This window comes from Octopus bimaculoides, chromosome 9 (genome assembly GCF_046866305.1).
Source record: "Octopus bimaculoides isolate indiv1 chromosome 9, ASM4686630v1, whole genome shotgun sequence".
Lineage (NCBI taxonomy): Eukaryota > Metazoa > Mollusca > Cephalopoda > Octopoda > Octopodidae > Octopus > Octopus bimaculoides.
Window position 1 is genome coordinate 20,846,096 of NC_142936.1, and position 3,150 is coordinate 20,849,245.

The 3,150-nt window shown below is 28.5% G+C and overlaps 1 protein-coding gene across 1 annotated transcript in view; it reads left to right on the forward strand.

Annotated features, from left to right (window-relative positions):
• The window catches only part of LOC106876193 (trissin receptor), a 252,954-nt gene extending 250,473 nt beyond the window's left edge, over nt 1-2,481 (forward strand). The window contains exon 4 of the mRNA XM_089358107.1: nt 2,413-2,481. Coding sequence (XP_089214233.1) covers nt 2,413-2,481 — 69 coding nt within the window. The remainder of the gene's footprint in view (nt 1-2,412) is intronic.
• Nucleotides 2,482-3,150: the final 669 nt, after the last annotated feature.

Below are 3,150 nucleotides of genomic sequence, written 5' to 3' on the forward strand. Positions count from 1 at the left end.
GACCCCAGGACTTATTCTTTGTAAGCCTAGTACTTATATTTTCCGTCTCTTTTGCCGAACCGCTAAGTTACGGGGATGGAAACACACCAGCATCGGTTGACAAGCAATGTTGGGGAGACAAACACAGACACACACGCATACATACATACATACATACATACATACATATATACATACATACCTACATACATACATATATATATATATATATATATACGTTGGGCTTCTTTCAGTTTTCGTCTACCAAATCCACTCACAAGACTCTGGTTGACACTCGCCGAAGGTGCCACGCAGTGGGACTAAATGCGGAACCAATATGGTAGAAGACATAGCCACTGATAATAAGAAGGAATACTGGTGGAATGTACCAGTAAAGACGGCAATAAAATGTAAACATATCAGACCTAATATAATGATTTGGGAGAGACAAGAGAAAACTGTGCGCAGTTGTGGAAATTGGCTTCCCAGCAAATGTTAACATAAAGCTAAAGTGCAGTAAACTATATATATATATATATGTATATATATATATATATATATATATATATATATATATATATATATATATATATATATATATATATATATATATATATATATATATATATATATATATATATATATATATATATATATATATATATATATATATATATATATATATATATATATATATATATACATATATATATATATATATATATATATATATATATATATATGTATAAATTATTTATATATTATTTATATATTATTCATATATATATCATTAATATATAAATTATATACATATTGTTTATATGCATACATATAATCTATTTATATATATTATTTATATATATATATATAAATAAATCAATAATATATATAAGTTATATATATATATACCGTGTATATATATATATATATATATATATATATATATATATATATATATATATATATATATATATATATATAAATATATATATATATATAATTTATGTATGTATATTATATATATATATATTATTTACGTATATATATTATATATATATATTATATATATATATATATATATATATATATATATATATATATATATATATATAGTGTAGTATATTGCCACTTAAGTGTGGCTGACCCCTAGGGGTGGATGTTACTGTGAAGAATTTCACTGGAAAAGTAGATATAAGATTGCCAGGATTTTGTCTCTCTCACCAAGGTCAGTGGCTGTCGAACGCCGATGAAGGGAAATAACCCTGAAATCCGGATCCGTTCGTGCTACAGATCATGGTGAGAGGGATAACTTCCCTTGGCAAACAGGACACAGTCGTGTTTCGATAAGCCAGCTGGAGGAGATGTCCTCCTGGGGCTAAAAGCAACAGTAACATCCACCCCTAGGGGTCAGCCACACTTAAGTGGCAATATACTACACTTTATCGTGCAGTTACTGTTAATACTTCATTTAGAGAATTAACATTGCTTTATATATATATATATATATATATATATATATATATATATATATATATATATATATACAAGGTAAATATGGTACTGAAGTTTAGGCACCAGAATTATCCATACAATTCCAAAATAAAGTGATTAAAATCAAATTTAGCAACTAGGATATCCATAGTTAATGCAGTACGATCGTTTCATGCAACTCCATTTATTTAAGCAATGTGAATATTACATCAAATGTAAAATGCAGAGCAATCCTCAGCTGCGCAAAGATATAGAAATATACTGAAATTTCATTTCAACAGAAGGACATATTTTTGTAACGACGTATTTTTGTACCTAGATGTGAAATTAAATTTTTTTTACAGATACTGGACTAAAAGTTTTTAAAAATTAAACTTATATATCTAATATCATCGATATTAAATGATATTAAATGATATTAAATGATATTAGATATATAAGTTTAATTTAAAAAAAAATTCAGTCCAATATATATATAAAGAAATTTTAATTTCACATCTTTTCTAACTAGTTTATATTTGCCAAAATACATACTGTATACATATTTATTCACTTTTGCAAGTAAAAGCCTGAGTGTGACTTCGAAGTTTCGGAGTTCTTACCGTCGTCTGATTGTGAGCTACTGTATATTTTCTTCTGGCTTCATATAGTATTTAACCGGTTGTAATTTTGTTGGGCGAACTGATGGAAGTGAGAATTAGGTGTAGCCTAGGTAATCAAGGTGGATGATTTTGTAGGAAGTAAAGAAAATAACTAAAAAATAAGAGAAAAGTAGATGTTTGTAGGCTGTAGGTTGATAGAGAGATATGGTGGAGAGAGATAATCTAGTATGGTATTGAAATGTTGTTATTGTTTAGGGTTCAGTCAGGCGTGAAAGTAAATGCGTAAGATGTCGGCTCACGATACTCTTTGTATATAAGCTTGGTTTTTGTATTACTTTAGGGTACAGAAGCAATGTTTATTGATAATACGATCGGAACTGTCACACTGCATATGTCAGACAACGGTTGAATTTGGCGCTGATGTTGGTAGCTTTCTATTAAAAGTTTTTTTTTTTTATACAGACTAATCCAGAAAGGTTTGTATTGTGAAGATTATGCTACTGTAAACCATTTATTTAGGTTTTCTAATCTCTTTCTTGCATAGCTGTTTATTTTTATAAAAATGTAGGCAAATACATGCATGTGACTGCGTATCGCTACATATTCATCCAAAAATGCTTCAGTACGTTGCATTCTTCTATCGGGATATGCATCTATAAAGAGATATAATTATGTAAACAATATATAAATCTATAAATATACAGATGTATCGACATGCCCAATTTCAAGCCTGAATAACTCTCACCATCATAATTTTATATCAATCCAACGTCCAATAAACACCACCTAACCGTCTCAATTTTCTTTCTTCCTACATATTGTCATCTTTGTCTACATATACCGAGCCAAATTATCATTCACATTAGTCCGCCTAGGCGAACAACCTGCCAAAGACTGTATTAAAACCAGAATGAACCAAAGTAAATAACTGTCTGATGATCCCAAACAAGCCAAACCTCCAAGCCACAGTCAATCTTTCCGTTCTGAAAATTAATATGTAATCTGCATGAAAATATCAAGCAACCTTTTAGTTTAATGAACAAATATTAATGTATATAGTGAAAAATATTGATCACTT